This window comes from Pelobates fuscus, chromosome 10 (genome assembly GCF_036172605.1).
Source record: "Pelobates fuscus isolate aPelFus1 chromosome 10, aPelFus1.pri, whole genome shotgun sequence".
Lineage (NCBI taxonomy): Eukaryota > Metazoa > Chordata > Amphibia > Anura > Pelobatidae > Pelobates > Pelobates fuscus.
The window spans coordinates 5,469,589-5,490,520 of record NC_086326.1 but is presented as its reverse complement, the minus strand read 5'-3'; the positions used below and the strand labels follow the sequence as shown (position 1 = coordinate 5,490,520).

The 20,932-nt window shown below is 43.8% G+C and overlaps 1 protein-coding gene across 1 annotated transcript in view; it reads left to right on the top strand.

Moving 5' to 3' along the window:
• Positions 1 to 20,550, top strand: part of LOC134574950 (pancreatic lipase-related protein 2-like) — a 37,738-nt gene extending 17,188 nt beyond the window's left edge. Inside the window, exons 4-12 of the mRNA XM_063434055.1 lie at positions 287 to 427; positions 7,209 to 7,323; positions 14,257 to 14,367; positions 14,464 to 14,568; positions 14,748 to 14,866; positions 17,049 to 17,175; positions 17,722 to 17,833; positions 19,371 to 19,538; positions 20,317 to 20,550. Coding sequence (XP_063290125.1) covers positions 287 to 427; positions 7,209 to 7,323; positions 14,257 to 14,367; positions 14,464 to 14,568; positions 14,748 to 14,866; positions 17,049 to 17,175; positions 17,722 to 17,833; positions 19,371 to 19,538; positions 20,317 to 20,380 — 1,062 coding nt within the window. The 3' untranslated portion in view covers positions 20,381 to 20,550. The remainder of the gene's footprint in view (positions 1 to 286; positions 428 to 7,208; positions 7,324 to 14,256; positions 14,368 to 14,463; positions 14,569 to 14,747; positions 14,867 to 17,048; positions 17,176 to 17,721; positions 17,834 to 19,370; positions 19,539 to 20,316) is intronic.
• Positions 20,551 to 20,932: the final 382 nt, after the last annotated feature.

Below are 20,932 nucleotides of genomic sequence, written 5' to 3'. Positions count from 1 at the left end.
GTTGCGAGGTGTGACCATTCTAACCTAACATTCTAACTGAGTTATTGGGGTGGTGCCCGTTCGGGAGGTGAATTAATTCCCTTTGTGGAAGCACTCCCAAATGGGGAGCGGGCACATTACAGTTATATTTATCATTGGTGTTAAGAGGGTTAATAAAGATAAACAAAAAGTCTCATTAACAGCTGGACAAAGAACTTCTAATTATGAGTCAAAGGTTCCTTTAATTTATGATTGACATCTTCCCTCTTTTCATTCTGTAGAATAATCAATTGTTTTTTTTCATTAGGAAATTCTTGGGGTAGATGATATTAATTGCATTGGGGCTGACTGGCGGAAAGGCTCAGGAAATATTCAAATTTATATTCAAGCTGCAAATAATGCACGTGTAGTAGGGGCTGAGGTGGCGTACCTGCTGCAAATTATTCAGGTGAGAAATCTTTCAAAAACAGCCATGCGCAAGAATAATAAAAGCATTAAAATAGATAATGTTAGACTTATCTCGATTCTGTATGTATGTCTGTGTTTCTTTCTGTCTGTCTGCCTGTCTGTCATTTTCAAAAAAAGAGGAAAAAGCTAGGAAACAGGTATTTATGAAAAATATTTAACTGGGTGTTTCAAATGTCCATATGATATTTATTGGAATTTCATCACAAAGTATTGTTAATGACACACCATAGTCACTGGAAACATTACAGCTTAAAGCAGTAGTTCTGGGTCAGCAGTGTAAAAGCTCCTTTTTTGAGAAAGGGCAGTGTTTACACTGCTGCTCATGACCACCTCTAGTGGCTCCAAAAAATAGGTGGTGTGGCACTCTAGGCAACAGTGGATCTCAGATGGCTAGCACTCCAACAATAGCTCCGTGAAATAGGAATTTGCAGCCCCCGTCAGTAGAATAAGAATACAATTCACTGTTTATTTGTGCTCACAGGATGCAACAAAAAAACAACTAAATTCCGTCCTGTACGGCCTTAGTCATGTAAGACCATACAGGCCGAAACAACATGTTTTTTGTTTTGTTTTTTTGTATCCTGCCAGCACCAATAAATGTAACTATTGAGCAGCCACACTGTGAAACCTGTGGGTTGTATTCCGATTCCACCTTCAGCAGCTGTCACTCTCACAGTTATTAGAGCGCTGATTACCACAATGCAGTAATGTGCAGCACACTGCACTAGCCTCCAAAATCTTCCATAGGGAGAAGCATTGGATTGGCCAAGATCATCAGCAAGGGAGATGAGATGGTCACACAGAAAGCATAGCAGTGAGGGCTAAAAAGTAGGTAAAAAGCATCTTTATTGCTGGTCAGCTAAATAGCTAACAGAACACTACAGCAACTTTTGCTTCCCCTTTTACATTTCATTACGTATTAGATAAATTCCGAGCACAAATATATATATAGAATTGAATATAGAATTGAATTTGCAAGCACTATATTTGACCCTGTAACTCTCCACGACACCATAAAACCTGTACATAGGGGGTACTGTTTTACTCGGGAGACTTCGCTGAACTCAAATATTAGAAACCAATGTACGAGTAGGCCTGTAAAAAGAGGGCAAAAGAGGATTCAAAGATACCACACTTTATTGCAAGTTAATACAGCATGAGTAACGAAAGCTTGTAAGGTGCTTCACTCTGATTGAGGTATGTAAGTACCTGAGCTGAAGCTTTTTGATGACCCCATTGTTTGTGATGTAGACTGGGGTGAAAGTGTTTGAAGCTGCTCGCGTAGTGCCTTTGGAGACGTAACCGCTGAATGACAGCATAGAAGGTTTTAAGTAAGAAGCTTGGTTGTGAGTTTTTAGAAAAAAGGCAAAATTATGATAATAACCATGATTGTAACAGCGAGGTTCTCAAATTAAAGCCAGCTCCTGAATGTGTCATGGTGAAATACAGTAAGCCCTGGCGTATGTTAAGGGAAAGTCGTGACCCTGCGTGAAGCGTGTGTACCTATGCGAGGTGCAATTGTGTGCTTAGTCCCAGATTAGCTCGTGGAAAGGTGGTATCCTAGATGAAAAGTGGTGGGCCGTGGGGAGTGCCTGGAAGAAGGTATCAAATTGGGAGCGTGACAGAGCGTCAGCTGCTGTGTTGTGGACACCAGGAATGTGGATAAAGACTAGGAAGAAATGAGAGGTTGCTGCCAACCACGTCAGCCTGCGAATCAGCCTCATAATTGTTAGGGAGGAGGACCGACCTTTGTTAATGATGTCGCAGGCTGCGGAGTTGTCGGAGAAGCATCTAACTGCCTTGCCGGTCCAAAGGTGACCCCACGTGTGGGCGGCTGCTACGATGGGGTAGATCTCGAATAAAGTAGATGTTTCTCTAAAGGCCGGCAAGGCATCCGTCTCAAGGGGCCAGTTGTCCCTAAACCAGTGGTTGCCGCAGATGGCTGCGAACCCAGTGTGTGCCGCTGCGTCTGTGTGAATTGAAGGTGAGTGCTCTGAAAGTGAGGGAATAAACAAAGAGATACCATTCCAATCAGCCAGAAAACTACTCCACATGAGTAAATCCGCCCTAGCCGGATCGTCCAACACGATTGGGCATGACTCGGGCACACCGTGGAGCAAGTTGAGAAGCCTGAAGACAAAAGATCTACCCTGTGGAATGATGCGCATAGCAAAGTTAAGGGACCCCAAGACTGGAGGCTCCTCCTAGTGCACGCAACACTCCACAGGAACAGGACAATCTCATTCTTAATGTGGGACAGCTTGTCTGGTGGTAAACTGGCTTGGAAGGTAGTGGTGTCGAGTACTATGCCCAAGAAAACGAGCTTGGTGGAGGGGCCGAGTGTTTTGCTAGGTGACAATGGGACCCCGAGTGTCGTGAAAAAAGCTGTGGTGGAGTGTATGAAGTGAGGGGATTGTGAACTTGGTTCTATCAATAGAAAATCGTCTAGGTAGTGGATGACAGAGGGGCACCTGAGTATATTTAGGAGCAGCCAGCAGAGGGTTTCTGCAAAGATATCGAATAACCTGGGGCTGCTCCTAGAGCCAAAAGTATACCTGTTTCTCCATTTAACACCATGTAAGTGCCATAGTGAGGGGTAAATAGGTAGTAGTTTGAAGGCGTTTGTTATATCTGTTTTGCTTAACCAAGCTCCACTACCAGCTAATAAGATGGCCTCCATAGCATCATCAATTTTAGCATATTGCAGTGAGAACTCCGTGGCGGGAATGAGGGAGTTGATACTAGGCGTGCAGGAGGAGTGAGGTGCGGAGAGATCAATAATTAAACGTTTTTTGTTGGAGTATTTGTGAATGGCTATACCGATGGGATTGGTACGCCAAGATGAGAAAGGTGAAGATAGAAACGGGCCGATCATAAAGCCGGCTGTGATTTCTGTAGACAGAAGGTGGTCCACCGTGAGTGGGTCAGTGGAAGCAGATAAAAGGTTAGGGCATTCAAGTGTACCTGTCGGGTTGTGAAACCCCTGTGAAAAACCCGTCACCAGATAATCTACCAGGTGCCTAGCTGGATGTGACTGGAGATAGTATTCCAGTATGGCAATGTTGACTTCGGTCAGGCGTTTCTTAGGTGACAGAAGGGCTGGGCAAATGGACTTGGTGTGGGTTCTGAAGCAAATGGAGCAGATGTGCAGTCCCACACATGTCGTGAGATTACATACCCCGGCGTTAAAGTCACTGCACACCCGAACCTTGCCTAGAAATGTAATGTGACTGTCTGGCGTTTTACTCCAACCGGCACCCTGACTAGTGTGTGGGGTGGGGAGGTGGTGAGCCGTGGAAGTGACTGTTGTACTAGTGAGCATAGTTTGGGAGGTCAGCAGTAGGGCCATGGAGTTGGCATTATTACCCTTGGAAATGCCCTTCCTGATGAAGTCAGGGACAGGGTGAGCCGGGGTACGTAAGAAGTGGGTTTGGCTGAGACCGTCAGGGGAAGGTTTGCCGAGCCCGACAAGGCACCTGTTGTGGCTATAGCGGATTCCAGTTTCGCTAGTCTGTGATTGATTGTTTGGAGGTTGGCGAGTATAGCAGACAGGGTGTCTCCTGTGGAATATGAAGTGTGAGCTGGCAGGATTTTTGAACTACAGCCTGGCCTGGGAACGTTGGCTTGAGTGGTCATGAGCCTATATAGTTCGGCCTTTCTGGCCATGGCAGGAAAGGGGATACCCCTGCTCCTAAGCTCCGCTGAGATTTTTGGAATGGTCCAGTATCTCAGGGACCTGTGGGTAAAAGGGGTGAGGGTTTTGTCCGGAGACCCAGGCCTGATTGGCGCGCTGGCTATATTGCCCGATGGTAGATTGGTGATTGACTTTGCTGAGTGACCCAGTAACTGTTCCTTTAAGAGGTTAACCCTTGTGTGGAAACCGCAGAATGCTGGGAATAAGTTCATAATTAAATGTAACGGTGGGACGGGAAATAGTGCCATAGGACTATGATAAATACAGGGGGGAAGACAGAGTATAAACTTTAAATATAACAAGGAAATAGACATGTATAGTTTCACACTGGGGTATATACAAAACATATAGGGAATACCTGTTTATCCCTCCCGCGTTCGGCTAAGCGAACACGAGAGGGATTTAACCTATGAATCAATTTCAGACTGTATGAGTAAATGAAAACGGCTGCATTAAAGCCGTACGTAAGCGTGTTCGGCTGTATGAAGTGTGAAACAGTCGAACGTAGGGTAAGTATGAGCGATCAGTATTTAATTTTTAAACAAATGAAAGAAAGGCGAGTATGAAGTTCTGCGTTCGGCTATTAGACGCGCGAACGCAGAAGTAACCGAACGGCGTAAGAAACAAAAATGGTAAGAAATACTAGTAATAAAAGGGAGCCTATCCCCGCATTTTTAGGCCCGAACGTGGGAAATAGCCAAACGCCATTTCCCACGTTTGTGCTTATGTGTAGGTGCCGGTCTCGTGACCGGAAGCCGGAAACTAGTAACGAAGGCGGTTTAGAAGCCGGTGAAGGAGCTCGGAGGTCGGTAACAGGAGCTGAAACGAGGGACTAGATACTCGAGGCAGAATTTGGCGGCAACCTCGACCGGAAGTGCAGGTAACCAAGGAGACAAACGGCTTGCAATACAAAGGTAAGCACGGTGGTAGGGTTTAAATAGGATCATTACTCCTCCCACAAATTCAGGCCAAATGGCCTTCCAACATATACATACACACACAGAAAAATAGATTTGCACTTTAACTTACTGGTGTCGTTGCCCGGTGCTTGTCAGCAAAAAATCTACAGATAGCGTAAAGAAAGCACTTTACATATTGGGAGTCCTGAGAGTGCTATCTTTACGCTATCTGTATGTGTGTGTATATATATATATATATATATATATATATATATATATATATATATATATTACACACACACATATTATATATAATATAAATTGGAAAAAAAACACTTATAAAAACGCTAAATTTGGCCATCGTTTTTTGACTAAGTGGCAACTACAAAAGACTGCAAATACCCCATTTGGAATACCCTGGGTTATCTACATTTGAAAATGGTATGCCATGATGGGGTTATTTCACATTCCTGGGCTACTATATGTTCTCAAAAGGCAAGACAGACCCAACAAACCAATCTGGCAAACTGAATTGGGCAAGTCCTATATAGACCCTGTAACTTTCCAAAACACAATAAAACCTGTACATGGGAGGCATTATTATACTCGGGAGACTTCGCTGAACACAAATATGAGTGTTTAAAACAGTAAAACCTATCACGATGATAAAATCACCAATAAAAGTGCAGTTTTTGTGTAAAAAAATATATGCAAAAAACAAATCTAAATGCTAACTTTGGCAAGCGTTTGTGGTAAAGTGGTTACTACAAAAGACTGGACATACCCCATTTTGAATACCATGGGTTGTCTACTTTTACAAATGGTTAATTTTCATTCCTGGGCTGCTATACGGTCTCAAAAGCAACATAGGGCCAGCAAACCAATCTGTGCAAACATGGAAAAGGGGAAAGCCCTACATTTGACCCCTGTAAGTTTGCAAAAACCCATAAAACCTGTACATTGGGGGCACTATTGTACTCGGGGGATGTTGCTGAACACATATTGGGGTGTTCTTTGTCAGTAACACATAACAGGAACGGAGAATCCATGCCTAAAGTACAATGTGAGAGAAAAATAACACAAAAAAAAATGACAACCCGAAAGTTTGACAAAGACTGGTAGTAGAATTAGTGCATGGAAAGGGTTAAAATACCACCATTTGAAATACCCTACGGTGTCTACTTTTCAATAATATATGGTTTGATGAGGGTAAATTATATTGGTCGGCTTCAAAAATGTCCCAACTAGGACATGGGTGCATGAGGACCAGCTTTGAAAATTCCAAGTTGGAAAACTGGAATGCGCTCCCTCCAAATAAGGTATTTTAGCCCCCAGAGAACCTGATACACCTATACATGGGGGGTATCACTGTACTCGGGAGATGTTGCTGAACACAGTTCGGGGTGTTCTTCGGCAGTAACCCTTAAAGTTCTCCGTACATGTATTCTTAAATTGCTGTGTGTCAAGAAAATCACCAATGATTATTATTATTTTTTTATTTGGCATAGATTGGTGGTAAAATGGTTGCATGAAAAGAGTTAAAACACCCCAAGTTTAATACCTTAGGTTGTCTTCTTTTAAAAAAATATATACATGTGAAGGGTTATTCAGGGATTCCTGACAGATATCAGTGTTACAATTTAACTAAAAAATGGTTTGGAAATAGCAAAGTTCTACTTGTACTTATAGCCCTATAACTTTCCAAAAAAAAAAAAAACATTGGGCATTTCTAAACTTAGGACAAAATTTAGAAACTATTTAGCACCGGTGGTTTTTAGAAAAGTTTATTTTTTTACATATTTTTATCATATTTTATAATTTTTTTATAGTAAATTATATGATATAATGAAAATAATGGTATCTTTAGAAAGACCATTCAATGGCGAGAGAAATGGTAGATAATATGTGTGGGTACAGTAAATGAGTAAGAGGAAAATTACAGCTAAACACAAACACAGCAAAAATGTAAAAAGAGCCCTGGTCCTTAACGGTAAGAAAATTGAAAAACGGTCTGGCCACGGAGGGGTTAAATACTGTTAGTAAAGTTTCCAAGTGATTTATCTAGAGACGTCACCATTAAAGTCTATGGGAACAAATCAAGGTCAGTGTTCATCTACCTGTGATACAAAATTACTTTTCACAAGGTTGTAATTCTGTTTCACTCGTAGGAGAAGATCAATTCTTCCTATTCACCTTCCAACATTCATATCATTGGGCACAGTCTCGGAGCCCATGCAGCGGGTGAGGCTGGCAAACGATATCCTGGCATTTGGAAAATTACAGGTAATACTGTATACTCGTTGAAATGAGATAAGAAAGAAAGATACTATGGCTTTAATAAGCTTTCCAAATAATTTTTTTTTTTTTTTTGGTAAATATATTTTTATTGTCATTTTTATATATTCAATGTGAGACTCACAGGTCTCAATCGTTGTAAACAATATATAAATCGAGACTCGCAGGTCTCTTTAAGATAGGCAAGCAAAGCACAACATGTGCTACAAGATATAGGTTGGGAGTGGAGCACGCAGGCCCCCAACAGTGGTGGACACGCAGGTCCTATCAAAAGTGAACCTTGGTTAAGTTTTTGGTAAAACATTCGTGCGTCCCTCTGGGTTTAACTACATATTAGGTTGCCCCTAGTAGTTGTCATGGTGCTTAAATACAAAACGAATGTAGCTGCGGTTCATTGGATAAGGGGGTTGGGTAACCAAGTGTTCCAAACATCTCTAAGTCACCGTAGGTGAGCCTTGTGTGTCTACGTGGCTGCCTGAGCCTTCGTACAGTGATCATACGTGTCTCTGTGCTGTCGGGGTATTTGCCTACGGCCTTAATGGAGGATGTGGGAAATGTTAGAGGGGGGGGGAAATGAGGGGATGGGGGGGGATTCTGAAGGTGGGGGGGGTATGAGCTCTGTGGTAGGTTGGGTGGGTGGGGTGGTAGGGTCAGTCCGTCCCGTCGTGTGAGTCTCCCGTTTCCAGGTGAGTGGTGAAGTCTGTCTGTATGGTGGTTACTATCCAGTGTGTCCAGGTCTCCATATATTTCCCAGTGGTATTGGTGGCTCCTGAGTGGAGTTCTTCTATAGCCCTGAGGTCCTCCATTTGGTTGAACCAGGCTCTTAGGGGTGGGGGTCTGTCCTGTCTCCAGTATTGAGGGATGATCTGCTTTGCTACATTGAGGATCCTAATTGTCAGGGATTTTTTATACCTAGATCTGGGTGTTGTCGTGTGGTGTAACAGCATCGCCGCTGGGTCCAGCGGTGGTGGTGCATCTGACAACCTCGACAAGATATCGTGAATAGACTTCCAAAATGGTGTTATCTTACGGCAGTCCCACCATAGATGTAGTGTGGTGCCTGTAGCCTCTCCACATCTCCAACACAGGTCGGAGTGTGAGGGGTCTATGGCATGTAATCTGTGTGGGGTGCGGTACCAGTGGCTCAATAGTTTAAATGCCGTCTCTTGCGTCTTCGAAAAGGTGGAGCAGTGGTGTGTTAGATAGCAAATTTTGTCCCATTCTGTCTCTGTAAATGTCCTCCCCAGGATCGTTTCCCATGTTCCCTTAAAGGCTGGAGTCTCTGTGGGGGTCTCCCTCTGTAGCAGTGAGTACAGGATAGAAATGCTGTGGGGAAGGGGGTCTGGTTGGATACAGTAGTCCTCGAAGGTGGTCGGTTCCCTAGCGTAGTTCTGTCCTCCGGGCAGTGAGTCAATGTAGTTCGAAAGTTGTTTGTATTTGAAAGTTTGCATGAATGTGGGGTGTGTACGTTCCGTCAGTTGTGTGAGTGTTTTCCGTCCGTTATGTGTGTGTATGTGGTGTAGTCTGGGGATTGGGTTGTGTATGAGGTCTCTGAAGGCCTTTGGATCCAGCCCGGGTGGAAAGTCTCGGTCATGGATGAGTGGTAGTAAGGGTGAGGGGTGTCGGGTGAGGCCATGTACCCGGGACGCTCTGTGCCATACCTGTAGGGTATGTTGCGCCAGAGAGGAGCATCCCCGACCCAGGCCCCCTCCGGAGCACCATGGTAGGGTCGACACCGGCCCTGCTGTCTCCGTCTCTTCCACCGTTTTCCATTGTTTGTGGACGTTGGTCTTGGTCCAGTCTAGGACCCTCCGTAGGTGTCCAGCCGTGTAATATAGATAGAAGTCGGGGATGGCCAACCCCCCCCTCTCCTTAGGTAGAGTGAGGGTCTGGTACTTGAGACGTGGTCTTTTCCCGTTCCATATATACGCGCTAGTCAGCGTGCGTAAGGCAGTGAAGAATCTTTTAGGGATTGTTATGGGGAGTGTCTGGAATAGGTAGAGTAATCGTGGGAGAAGGTTCATTTTAATTACCTGAACCCTTCCCAGCCACGATATATGTGGGTGAGACCATTCGGCTAGTTCCCTTTTGAAAGTGTTCAGCATAGGGGAGAAGTTTTCTCTGTATATGTCTTCTTTCTGTCTAGTTAGCCATGTGCCTAGGTAACGTATTTTATGTTCTGCCCATTGGAATGGGAAACTGGGGCGGATGGGGGTAATTCTGCTGTCAGGTAAGTCTACATTCAGTATGTGGGATTTGGAGTAATTTATTTTGAGGTTGGAGATGTGTCCGAATGTCTTGAAGGATTGCAGAATGTTGGGGAGAGAGATCTCCGGTTTCGTAACGTAAAAGAGGAGGTCATCCGCGTATGCGGCCACCTTGTGATGTGTGTCTCTTGTGCGTATGCCCGTTATGTCGTGGTGTTCTCTGATGGCTATCATAAAGGGTTCAAGGGCAAGGACGAAGAGCAGCGGGGAAAGTGGGCAACCCTGACGGGTGCCGTTGTATATCGGAAATTCATCCGTCAGTGCCCCGTTTACTATAACATGAGCCGTGGGCCCATCATACATGGCTGTGATCCAGTCCTGCATGTGGGGTCCCAGACCTATTTGACCCAGGATCTGGAATAGGTACTCCCATCCCACTCTGTCGAAGGCCTTCTCCGCGTCCGTGGACAGAAGGAGAAGGCCTCCGGCGTCACAGGTCTTGTTGTGCATAAGGGCAAGGGTTCGAATGGTATTGTCTCGCGCTTCACGGTCTGTGACAAAACCGACTTGGTCGGGGTGCACCAGTGCGGGGATGTGTGGTTGCAGGCGACCGGCAAGCATCTTCGCCATCAACTTAATGTCGCAATTGATGAGGGAGATGGGCCTGTAGTTCCCGCAGTGCTCCGCGTCCTTGCCCTCCTTTGGAATGATAGTAATGTGTGCTGTCAACGCCTGTTTGGGGAAATGGTGACCTTCTCTAATCGCGTTAAAGGAGGCCAGCATAGGTTGGTACAATTTGTCTGCGAAGTGCTTGTAGTAGCAAAGAGGCAGGCCGTCGGGGCCCGGACTCTTGCCAGGTTTAGTTCCTTTAATCGCCCTCGATAGCTCCTCAATTGAGAAGGGTTCATCAAGCTGGTCGGCCACCTGTTGATCTAGTACGGGTAGTTTATGGGTCAGCAGATATTGTCGGATGGAGTCTTTTAGGTGGGCGGCCGCCATCTCCGACTTCGGTCGGGGAAGCGAGTAGAGTTCTGAGTAGTAGGTTTTTATCGTTTGCATGATTTCGGATGGTAGGCGGCGCGTCACTCCCTGTTTGTCTCGTATTTTATTGATGTATGTCATTTGGCGCCGTTTCGCCAGCATCCTGGCTAAGAGCTTGCCGCTCTTATTGCCGTGTAGGGAAAAAAAGGCCCTATGTCTAAGGGCTTCTCTATGGTGTTTGGACTGGATCAGGGAGGTCAGGTCTCGTCGCAGTTGTAGGAGTTGTGTGTGAAGGGCCGGGGATTGGTTTTGTTTGTGAAGCGTGTCGTGTTTGTGTATGTCTGTTATGAGTTCTGTGATTCGGGCTTCCCGTTGTTTCTTGAGTTCTGCACCCTTTTGTATGAAGTGTCCCCGTATGACGCTTTTGTGTGCTTCCCATCTGATTGTCGGTGAGGTGTCCTCTGGTGCGTTGTCCTGAAAGTATTCGGTCAAAACTCTGTCAAAGTGTGTGGTCATGTCTTGGCGTGATAGCAGGTATTCGTTCAGTCTCCATTTGGTCATTGCGGGTCTAAGAAGCGGGGATCGGAGGGTGATAAGGACTGGAGCGTGGTCTGACCAAGTCGCTACTCCAATCTTTGCGTCTCGTATTAAGGAGAGGTGATAGTGTGTGGTGAGAAAGTAGTCTATGCGAGTGTATGTCCGGTGGGGATGGGAGTAGAATGTATAGTCCCGTTCGTCCGGGTGATGTGCCCTCCAGCAGTCAATTAGTCTGTGTCTATTCAGTAGGGAGGTTATTGCTCTAAGGTGTTGTCTGGGGAGGTGGGAGGTGCCCGTGGAGCTGTCCCAGGTTGGGTCTATGGCAACGTTTAAGTTGCCCCCTATTATGAGGACCCCCTCTGTGAAAGCGTGAAGTTTCCGCAGAGTGCTTTTAAGGTAGCGGTGGTGTTTGTAGTTCGGTGCGTACAAAGTGGCAAAGGTGTAAAGGTGGTCGGATATTGTGCCTTTTACAAAGAGGAATCTCCCTTCCCTGTCGGTCATGCTTGCCTTCTCCACAAACGGTATTTTCTTATTAAATAGTATCGCCACCCCCCTGGATTTTCCTTCGTGAAAGTCACTGTAGTATCCTGTTGGGAAGTGATGGTTAGTCAGCTTGGGCCTGTCCCCATCTCTAAAGTGGGTCTCCTGTATCATTACTACAGATGCTTTCTGCGAGTGAAAGTCCCTCAGTGCCCCTGACCTTTTCTCCGGTTTGTTAAGCCCTTTGGCATTTATGGAGAGGACAGTGAGGTCGCACGGTAGTAGTGGTCCGTCGGTCATCGTGGGGTGTGTGTACTTGTCTGTGTCGGGTCCGGTCAGTGCGTGTCGTGGGTCAGTCGGGTCGACCGGTAGAGGAGGGGAAGGAGGGAGGGGGAAGGGGGGGGGGGAGGACAGGTACGGGGCAGGAAGGGAAAGGGAGTCTAGGTGGGGAAACTATGTACAGTGAACCAAGCAGCCACTCGGTGGTGGCTGTTTAAAGGTCGAGCATCGGGGGACAAGGAGTGGTGGGGTCCACCAGTGGTCCACCAAGTCCCGTCCACCTATCTGTGGGCGCTCTATTCCTATTGGGGAAAACGGAGGAGGTCGAGGGTCTCCGTGTGAGTCCCGCCCGGGATTCCCGGGGTTGTGTGGCCTCCCGTGCCCTCACACCCCTGGCTCTCGTGTGTCGGGTCTCACCTGGAACCTCCAGCCCCCCTACAGCTTCAAATGTGGGTGGTGGGTGAGTGATTGTTAGTTTCATCCTCGTCCTAAACTCGTATCGGCCTGAGGCCCTCAGTGGGTAGGGTTTGTTTCGTTGGGCGTTTGGTATTGGTGTGGCGTGTGGCCCAGTGGGCAAGTCAGTGAGCATCAACAAACAATAATAGTTGAAATAAACACATTAAGCAAGTATAACAGTTTAAATGAACTTATTAAACAAGCATTTTGAACAATTTATCTACCTTAGAAAAAGTCCCGCTTCCCCATTCCTCAGGATTGGTTTCGGTTTTCCCATGCTACTCTACGGTTATAAGTCCTATTCTGTTCCCTTGGTTTGTGAGGAGGTTAGGACAGTATGCGACTCTCATGGTGTGGGTGGGAGGGGGTACCCCGTCCGTGATTTTAGCGGTTGTCGGGGGTGGGTTCAGATTCCAAGTTTGCATTCTTTAGCGTCTCGCACCCATCCCTAGGTCGAGGTAGGCCCTGTACTCGTCCTCCGCCCTCTGGTTTTGGTGTTGAGTTAACTCCCCTGTTGCTATCAAGGAGGGGGGTCGTGCCCCGGGTGAACCGCACCAGCATCGGCCCCCACCTCAGCTCCCCCACCGGTTCCTTGCAGGGCGGTATCACCTCCGCGGTACGGTCCAGCCAGGGACGCCCCCCTCGCCCCTCCGCCAGGGGGGGTTCGCTAAAGTCGACTTAGGTCGTGTGTCTGGGCCAGGGGGTAGTGATGGTGGGCCGGTTAGGATTTGCTCGGGTGTGAGCTACCTGTCTCTCACGGAGTTGTACCTCTAGCGGGGTCCCAGGCTGCCACAGGGCAAACCCTCTGGTTTTAGTGTTGAATTAATTCCCCTATTGCTATCAAGGAGGGGGGTCGTGCCCCGGGTGAACCGCACCAGCATCGGCCCCCGCCTCTGCTCCCCCACCGGTTCCTCGCAGGGCGGTGTCGCCTCTGCGGTACGGTCCAGCCAGGGACGCCCCCCTCACCCCTCCACCAGGGGGGGGTTCGCTAAAGTCGACTTAGGTCGTGCGTCTGGACTATGGGGTGGTGATGGTGGGCCGGGTAGGATTCGCTCGGGTGTGAGCTACCTGTCCCCCACGGAATTGTATCTCTAGCGGGGTCCCAGGCTGCCTCAGGGCATGTAGCTTCCCTCCCCCCATCCCCCCCCCTCCCCCCCATCCCCCCCCGCCCCCTCCCCCCCCCCCCGTTACTTGTTGTAATGAGTCAAGTGGAGTCTAGTGGAACAAAAGGAAAAAGTCTTGTATGTGGTGCATGGGTGGTCTTAGTCTCTGAGTTCATGGAGCGTATGAAATACTTGCAGTTGAGATCAGAGGTAGAAATGTCTCTCGGCTTAAGAGGTTGCTCCTGATTGGCGTATGGTCTGGGCTCTGGTTCTCCGTTGTCTGCGGGGTTGTGAGACCGTTCCCGGGTGGAAGGAGTAGAATGCCATCGGGTCTGGCCATGTGAGCTGAATAGGCGGTAGTTGCAGTTCAGTAGTCAGGTCTGCTAGGTCCTCTGGGGTTCTCACCACAAATAAGCCGTTGGGAGTGGAAGCTTGTAGTCCTGAGGGATAAGTCCATCGGTAGCGTATTTTGTTAGATTGTAGGACACGAGTCAGGGGTTTAAGTGTCCTTCTGTAGGCCAGAGTTGCTGGCGACAGGTCAGGGTACAGTTGCAAATAATTTAATACTGTTAGAAAACTTTCCAAATTATTATACATATCTACAAGTGTTGAATCATTTGGAAAGTTTATTACATCGAGGACTATGTATCTACACCTATGATACAAACTTACTTTTCACATACTAAAGTTTATAGTAATTATAGTCATTTTTTGAAAGATTTCTAACAGTATAGAATCATTTGAAAAGCTTATTTATGCAAGGTCTATGTTACTGGTAGATTAAAATAAATTATGTCACTCTTTGCACTGTCTTTGAATATTTAAAAAGTATCATAGGATGGAATCTGTGCTAATTGACTGAAATCCCCCTTTGTCAGGTCTAGATCCAGCTCATCCCTACTTTGAAGACACCCCAGATGAGGTTAGGCTCGATAGGACTGATGCTGTTTTTGTAGAAGTGATACATACTGACACAGCCTCACCGTTGGGTAATATCAACATATTCTACATAAATTAATCTCATAGCATGTCCTACTGATCTCAATTTCTAAAATGCTCCTAAAATTCTGCATGATGTTCTTTAGGAGTTGGCATCAGAAAGCCAGTTGGCCACCATGACATTTATCCTAATGGAGGCAAACACATGCCAGGGTGTCCAAGCAAGATTTCAGCCATCGGCAATTTCAATGGTAACATATTATTAATTTCAGAATTTATTTATATTCATGTTACAGTTAATATACGCTGCGCTAATAAACTATATGTTTGTTATACAAAAATGGAAATTATTCTCCTATAGATTTAATTTGTGTGAAAATGAGGGCAAATTTAAAGTGAAATAATTTTGTTGTTTTGTTTGTAACGGCAGCAATGGTTGACATACTGGCATGTAACCACTTCAGAGCTTTCTACTATTACACAGCGAGTATCAGACAACCCGGTGGCTTTCTGGCCTATCCTTGTGACACCTATGATTCATTCAAAGCAGTGAGTAGTTCTCTTAACGTTTTACATTTGGTTTTAAATTTACTAGAAAATGTTTTTTTTAAGTTAATAAACTCCACAGACTTATTGCTACCTCTCTTCTACTGCTACGGACTATGCTAAGCCAGTAATAATAAGGTACTAGTTTGAATGTTGACCAATTACTAGACTTGTCCACAATGAATACATTTGATTTGTTTAAATTGATTTATCCATGAAAAGTTTTGTTTCAGGGGTTAGAGTTTCGTCTATGAAGCATGTTGGTTTGGACAATTTTCATTCATAAAAGCAAGAGGATATTCAGCACTTGTCCAGTACTGGTACAGTCCAAAGAGAAGCTAGAAATCCGGGGTCTCTCTTGTCCCGTAGAGAAGCAGATAAAACAAACAGGGAGGTGCAGCGCTCCAAGGGCATTCCAGGCGCTGCACCTCACTCTTTGGTTTTATCTGCTTCTATTAATTTTCATTCATGCGTTCATTCTGGGAAAAATTTTCCTTACGGACCAAAATGACACAAAAATGCAAATGCATAATAAATATTATGTAAACATTTTGCAGAACCCTCATAGGCAGAGATTCCCAACACTCGGATCAACTGCGAAAATGTAACCAATAGAGAGAAATGCAGGAGGAAACGTATAAAAAGAGTTATATTTATATATTTATGTATTGTAATTTATTAAATATATAATAAATAAATATATTTTTTTTTAACTGGTCCTTATTTTTTACCTCCTCTGCTCCCGTATCACTTGATCTGTGAACAGAATCGACATTTAGTGACTCTCCCCTAACAGCCAATCATCTTATTTTTGGTGCCACAGTTGGAACTCTGAAACAAATATAACCGCGTGTTCATTCCTAGTTTCTTTCATGAGTCGGTCATATCGAGATTTAGAGTTACAGAATTCGGACATCCTCAATCACCCAAAATTCTGACGAATTGCGATTCTTTAGAAACCAAATGTCTGTGTGTTACTATTCCTGGTTACAAATAATAAACGGAATCCTTAGTTTCTTAGCTCTAACTATAAATCACTCCCTGGAAGTATCACAAGTCCCAATCTATTGGTTCAGGTTTTTACAGCAGTTGAGTAACGTCTGGCAGGAATTACATCTAGATGTATACACAACGTATCTTACACATACTCCGATTTCCCTGATGTGTAGATATTTAGAGTCCCATCACGTCTTCCACGGTTTAACAACACCGAAACGAACCAGTTTGAATCTTTGAGATCTGCGTTACGTAATTATGTCAGAAAACCTTAAAAAACTAATTGATTAACATTGTGCTTTACGAACATTGCTTCTTCAATGTAAAAACTACCGAGTCCCATATACATAAAGTGTGCTAGTTATTAAAAATATATTGAATAAATTTAAATTTAAAAATAGGAGAGCGCACTAATAAGTATAAATGTGGATAAAATAAAATAAGAATATGATAGTATAAATTTCAGCAGCTAGACATAAAGCAAAACTCCTTGAAGATCATGCCCTAAGTGTATGAATAAAAAATGTCAGCGCTATATACGGTAGTCTAACAATGAGGCTACCTATAGAGAATGTGCAAAAAAATCAGATTTCTGTGAATTAGTGATATGAATATAAGAACACTTAAATCCCACAGTAAGTTAGACTTGTGCACAAAAATTAATTAAAAGAAAAACTTGCTTAAGAGTCCATACAGTCCATACAGTCTTATAAGAGAGGCTTGAAGGGGTTAATCTTGTATTGAAGGGATTAATCTTGTATTGTAGTAGGAAATACACTGTAGCTTTTTTTCATGGATAATACCTTCAAAGGATACAAAAGAGAGCTTGCATAGTGTAAAACCGTATTTAATAAATAAAAAGATACCCTTCCCCCCAAATGGAACCCTTACGTTAGCAAGTAGTGACACTCGTTTCCAAGATATCACAAAAATCACTTTGAATAGTCAGAGGCTGTGAAGCCGTTTACCGTCCGCTGCTCAGCAGTATTCAAAATTCCCGCCCGATCTCAGCGCTGATACGGTGGGTTCTAGCCTGCAGGATGCGAGCATCAGCGTGTGGTCGATTCTGAGCCGGCTGTAAACATCAGACCTCTGCACCCGATAGCACTTCTCAAAATCTTCTTAAAATCTTCTTAAAAATATATTGAATTACAGCGTGTTACCTATTGTTTGTTTGTCTTCCTATCAGGGTTCTTGTTTCCCATGCCCACAATCTGGATGCCCTTTAATGGGGTATTTTTCCAAATTATCACATGGCATCTCAAGCAGCCAAAAGTTTTATTTAAACACTGGATCGGATCTGTCCAATCTTCCAAGTAAGTTATGATAACATATAGATGGATGTACAGTCTGTTCCCAAACCTAAAGCAACTGTATTACTTCTATAGCACAGCTTTATCTCAGCTACAACCAATGGAAAGGGAAAATGAGTGTGCTCACATGTCAGACGTGTACTTCATGTCTGTCTACATGATGGCAATTTTCAGAGGGAGGAGGAGGAATTGCTGCCGACTCTTGGCCCCTTCTCTGGATTCACATACTAATGGTGATAATAAATACTATTAGCGTTTTCAGTTCACTATTTTCTAAAATGTTGAATCATTTGGAAACATTTTGGAAACACTGTATTTTGTGCAAATGTTGTCCACATTGTCCAAAAATACAGATAGCTTTTCTCCTGGCAGCAGACGTAGAGGATCCATGTAAAATAACAATACATAGATACAATCAGGCTACAGTCATAGCTCCAGGTACCCAAGGGCATTGTTAACATTAACCCCAATTATAGTCTACAGAATTATTAATATTTTGTATCATGTGTTATACTCTCTGCTCTGTTACAATTGTTCTGTATTGTGTAGGTTGGAGATATAAACTTTCTGTTACCTTGCGTGGAACAAATGGCATCCAAGGGAAAATCCACATTGCCATCTTTGCCACAGAGGGCACTGTAGAGGAATATGAAGCTTTGGTGTAAGTTACACTTTTACAATCACATAATTCACAGCTTTTCCCTAACAATGACCTACAAAGATATCTACGTATGCGTTCATCATGGTGACCATAGGAAGCAATATGAATGTAGCCTCATCCACCAGTAGAATACACACAATCCTCTCCGGAGGTATTACGTCCTCAGATGTACATCGGGGTAACTGAATGGAATTCAGGGGTGGGCTGGCAAGAGCTGCAGTGTGGTTAATCCCCCCAGGGGACTTGTGGGCTGTAGTCTCATACCATTCTTCTGTGCATTAAAATAACTTAATACCGATTGAGATATCTGTTAGCAGAGGTTCAATGTTGTCCAGGCCTAGACTGGCCGACTAAGATAATTAATGGTGGACCACAGTAATATACACCAGTTGTTCTAGGTGGCAATGGAGTAATGAGATCCAATCTATATATCTTAGACATCTTTCCCGGAAATAAGAGCGGGTCTTGTATAATTATTATCCCTGAAAAACTCACTAGGGCTTATTTTTGACAAATGACTAATTTCACAGAAAGCAAGCATGTGCTAGATACTTCCCCGAACACAGATTAGCATACTTGCGAATGGAATCCCAAGAATCTATGTTCGGGGAAAATTCTCCGAACATAGATTAGTGAACTAGCGACTAGGACTTATTTTCAGGGTAGGGTCTACATTATGAGCATCCTTGAAAATAAGCTAGGGCTAGGGCTTATTTTCAGGGGATGTATAGGAATGTATTTCAGGGGATGTATAGGAAATTGGTATATTCAGATTGATTCATCTGGAAACCAAATTGGGCAAAAATGCATCTCTCAGCGTACTACAAAATATATACATAATATAAATAATATAAGTGCACTGATAACATTTTCCTCCATTTGATTTACAGTTCATTCCTCGATCAATTTGTTTTGTAATTCAGATGGTTTTCTGATCGCCCAAAGTTTAGACGGATCGTGATTTCTTTTAAACGGAAAGCACAATTCTACTGAATTACTTAGTCACAACTTGCACCTCCAGTAGTTTCAATCTATCAAACCTACACATTGCATGATCTGCACGATTACATCCACATTGAGATCTTTGAGCTTTGCGTGCAGAAAACATCATTATTTCTCATTCTTATTCACATTCATTTATTGGTTTCCCTGAAATAGTCAGTGGCCAGTCAGAGCAGCTGTCAGCTGGAATCCAAAAATCGTTAGCAAAATATGTCCCCATGTAGGTCTCACTGTTTTAGTCCACTAGACCACCAGTAGAATATGCTGAGTTCCTGAATTGTTATGGAACTGCTACTAGAGATGTAGAAAAACTAATCATGAAACTTTGTTTTTATGTTTGTAAATGTCTGCCAGTTCTTAGCACTAATAATAACAGCCATTATCGGTAAATAACACAAGGTGGATCATCTACAGGTAAACGCCGGTTCAGCGTTACTCTGCATTCACCAAAACAATGGATACAGTGAATTGTCTGTTCATCGTGCTAACTTGCGTTACTATTTCTATTGTATTGATATTATTATCCTATTTCCAGCGATTACTTTTTACCAGGCAACATGTACTCCAGCTTCTTCGATGTTGGATTTGAATTAAAAAACATCACTCACATTACCTTCAGTTGGTCTCCTTTTATATTCAACCTATTTCAGCATCAACTGGGAGCAGAAAGAATCAATGTTCAGTCCGGAAAAGATGGAAGAATGTAAGTGATTCTGAGATGTTAGCAGCCAACAAAGCTTGAAAAAAACATGGATATTTAATATAAACCACAGCTTCGTATTGTGTGTTGTCTGGCTTTACAGAATGGGGCTGGTTTAATGAAACACACACTCTCCAGCTGCCTGTCGATCTATCGTTTAGCAGAGTTTTATAGGTAGTTGTCTCCTTGGTGCACCTCCATGCCAATGCACCCAATTCCCACAAATCCAGGAAAGTAGAATGTAAACTCCCCACAGCCTCCATAGCTGTGGGAATCCAGTATAGACTCCAAGGAAGAACTTATACAATTTGTTTAAAAAGTAACTATTAACTTAAACAACTTAACTTATTACTCTCTTAAACACAATAAACGTAGACGGAAATATGCAAAGTAAAAATTTAAAGATGTCAAATACCCTGTTGTGCAAATAAACACAGAGCCAAAAACACTTCTTTAGCAAACAGAAAACCAAACAGCAAAAAGTTAGATTAATTGAACAATAGCTGATTTCCATCCCAACCAATTTGCCTAAATTTAAGAATTCGTTTTTTTAATTTACTAGCATAAGATACTAAGCCTTCTGCCTGGTAATGACATCGTACATATAGTACATAAAGTGCTCATGCAATATTTTAATTTGGAATAACAGAGAGAGCACCGTGGAACGATCTGCATGAATGTGGGGTAATAATATAGTGAGTTAATGATCATTGCTCTTCCTACAATGTGTATTGATAATGATAATTGATAATTAATTTAACCCTTTTCCTCCATGTTGCAGTTCTTCATTCTTCACGGAAGGCACAGTGAAGGAACACGTTATACAGACACTACATCCATGCTGACACAATGTAACGCTCTGCATGCTCCGCCCATTCAATAAACACTCAATCCAATGATGAATGCTGATATCACAGACATTTCCATGTGATCCTGACTATGATGCAAATTCCATTCTGTGCAGTATGATTTTTGAAAGCGTCCCATATTTAACTCAATAAACATTTCTTTTATAGTTATGGTGGCTTGAATTCTTTTGCAGAGCATCCACTTTATTAAGTGCCCCTTTTACTGAGCACCCCATTTATGGAGTACCCCTCGATAGAGCACCCCTTTTACTGAGCACCCCTTGACAGGGCACCCCTTTTACTGAGCACCCCTTGACAGGGCACCCCTTTTACTGAGCACCCCATTTATGGAGTACCCCTCGATAGAGCACCCCTTTTACTGAGCACCCCTTGACAGGGCACCCCTTTTACTGAGCACCCCTTGACAGGGCACCCCTTTTACTGAGCACCCCTTTACAAAACACCACAAGATGCAATGGACTTATTGTTAGCTTCACCCACTTTTAAATACTAAACACAAGAACATCAATAAAAATAATATTGAATTCC